The 3,011-nt window shown below is 39.5% G+C and overlaps 1 protein-coding gene across 1 annotated transcript in view; it reads left to right on the top strand.

Annotated features, from left to right (window-relative positions):
* Positions 1–1,382: 1,382 nt before the first annotated feature.
* Positions 1,383–3,011, top strand: part of LOC101293368 (nucleobase-ascorbate transporter 2-like) — an 8,654-nt gene continuing 7,025 nt past the window's right edge. Inside the window, exon 1 of the mRNA XM_004292556.1 lies at positions 1,383–1,572. Coding sequence (XP_004292604.1) covers positions 1,383–1,572 — 190 coding nt within the window. The remainder of the gene's footprint in view (positions 1,573–3,011) is intronic.

Raw genomic sequence — 3,011 nt, forward strand, 5'->3', positions numbered from 1 at the left:
TTCGATTATTTGAACTGGTTTTTGGTTTGGTTTCTGCGAATTTCGTAACTCAATTGGCTGCTATATATGTTGGACTGATAGGAGTTTAGTTTTAAACAAAAAGAGATGTTGGGGTGTTGGTAGTAATTGCTGGTCTTTATTTTGAGTAGTGGTTTGATGGTTTGGCTTGTTTTGATTTATTTGGAAGCTGACCTTCAAGTTTCTTATGGAAGGATAGTTACTAAAGCAATTGATTCTGTCTTGTAAACTTCTTTTTGGGACAAAACAATAATGCCCCATCCTTCACAGAATGTCCCTGCAGTCTTGCTAGTTTACAGTTACTCAATTACAAACCTTACTCTGGAAATCTCTTGCAGAGGATCTCTGGTTTGGGAAGCGATCTTGTGCTTCTCAACCCTATGCCTCTTACCAGTATCATTCACCAGTGTAATGGTTTTATCTTCCACCTGTTTCAAAATTTGGACCATCTTAGGTTCAGGAGGTTTAAGGAGCTTCAGTATTAACATTCAAATTGTTTAGAGCGGACTCATCAGGATCCTTCTCATCACTTGGGATGTGGAAATCGTTAACCTTGTCGTGTTTTTCCTTTGGTTCCATGCCCAAGTATTTTCTTGTTAGATTTGTATGACACCATCCAATCTCATGTCATCAGTTTCAACACTGACTGGGTTGCACGGCACCTTCTCATCAGTATAAATTGACTTGCCTTTACCAGTTGAAGCCTCAGAATCAGTCATATGATTGATCAGATTCTCCATAATATTGGTCTGACAATGTAGGTCTGATTAGCCGAGAGCATTGGCATAGAGACAGTGATCTTTTGCGTAATCATAGTTATATTTTACCTTACAGAACACATAGGCTTTAGAAACCACTTCTACAAAAGATTTCAGATGTCTATTGAGTTACACCGAAAATTATTCAATGCACCCGGGTGCGCCGCGCATCGGACATCTCCACCGTCCGTTTGAGCACATGGACTTGGGGCGTTAGTTGAGCGTTTGAGGTCTGTTAGGTAGGCGAGTGATGGGCGATTAAGGGCAGAGTGGGTAGAGGTAAGTTGACTCAGAAACTCAACTTTATGGTTTCGCCATCGTCGACGACGGTAGCGATCGTCTTCGATTCGTCTTCTTGTATGGAAGAGAGCTATATCGCAGGCCCTTATCTTCTTCTTCCGTTGCACCTTACCAGTCTCTGCTGGTCCAGAACCGCCAGGTGATGGTCAACCGCCACAGCCTCCACGACGCAGCGGAGGAAGCCAACGCTCTCCATCGAGCTGAACAAGCAACTCATCCACGCCTCCATCCAGAAAGAGATCGAAGCTTCTTCAAGCTCTGTGAAGGTCGCCATTTGGGATCGTCAACGGGATTCGTGGCCTGTCAATGACGAAAAATCGTCAACTCAAGAGCGATCACAGTCCGACTAGTGACGTCATGGACAACGAAGAGGCCGAGAATGTTAATGTGGAGAGGTCCAACGGATATGTGAAGCTTCTGCTACCAACGCCGCCGCTCGGGCTCGGAGTTCTTACTGTTACCTTTCTCAGAACAGGGAGTCCTATATTGTTTCTCTGTGATCAAGTTTACTTTTACTCATGGGAATCGTATTTACTTTCACTCACTGCAGCATCTCCAACATTAGCTTTGAATCATATTTGTATTATCAATTTTGTTTAGTGCTCTTCCGGTGTTTGTTTACTTTTGATCTATGGAATCTTTTGAGTTTAAATTTGGGGGAGATTTGGGCTGCAATTGCATGAGCTTTGATTCATTGTAATGAGTGGAACCCTTTGTTTATAGAGTTCATTTAGACTGGGTATATAAGCAATGCATATAACCTGCTTGTGAAAATGCCTGAATGAGATTGGTAATGATACTACCAGTAAATATATTCTTAGAACATTGCATCTACTAATATAGTGTTGATTTGTGAAAGCATGTAGTTTAACTGGCATATTTAAGCTTTACATGAACTGGTTTGTGAAAATGCAAAATTGAGATGTGTGATGATTCTTTCTAAAACATTGGAGCTCCTTCTGATGAGTGTGTGTGGTGCAGCAAAAGGTGTAGATATCTCAAATTTTTCCATTAGTACGGTAATTTTAATTTTCACAAATTTTTACTAGAATGGTATAACTTATTTAGTAGTTAGCAGGTTAATTATATGAAAATGTATATCATTGTGAACCAATTATAATGTAGAAGCAAAATTTCAAAAATCTTTTGAAATAGGATTTGACTGGAATAGTAAAATACGGTCAGGGTTGAAAAAATCAAAAAGCTTCTGGTAATGTCTGATTCCCGATAAAATTAGTCAACCTTGTTACGCTTAGGCGTTTTAAGTAGCCTAACCACCTGATGGCCAATTAACAAAAATATTTCATTGATTCCTGAATCTCATATATACGAGTTTAGGATCGAAAACAAGAAAAAAGAGGGTTCACACAATGTCAGTTAACCGTGTTTCGTGTAAAAAATGATGTTGAACTAAGTTGACCGATTCAATGGGTGGCCTAACGTATTCGAAACGAGATGGATTTTTTTCAGTAGACCTGTTTAATTACCATGACTATATCAAACGGTTAAATTTTTATTTTCACATATTTATGACTTCGGAGAGTCACATGCCTACTAATGTGATATAACTTATTTAGTAGGATATATGCAAGTGTACAGCTTTGTGAACCAATTATACAAAGAAAACAAAATTTTCAAAATTTTTGTGAAATAAGATGTGATCGGAATAATGAAATACGACTATGGTTGAAAAATTACGTATATCGGGTAACGTCTGGGTCCCGATAGAAGCGGTCAACCATTTTTACGCTTAATATAACCTATGGAGCCCTATCGTCGGGACGTAAACGTCTCCAAATTTTTACATGGGTAATTACGTCACATCTATGTGAGAGTTTAACGTGTGGAAGGATCGACCAAATTTGGTCACAGAGAGGCAGTTAAGAGCGTTTCCGTGTGATAAGTGACGATGGAGTAGGGTTGACCGCTTCGATC

Source organism: Fragaria vesca, linkage group LG2 (genome assembly GCF_000184155.1).
Source record: "Fragaria vesca subsp. vesca linkage group LG2, FraVesHawaii_1.0, whole genome shotgun sequence".
Lineage (NCBI taxonomy): Eukaryota > Viridiplantae > Streptophyta > Magnoliopsida > Rosales > Rosaceae > Fragaria > Fragaria vesca.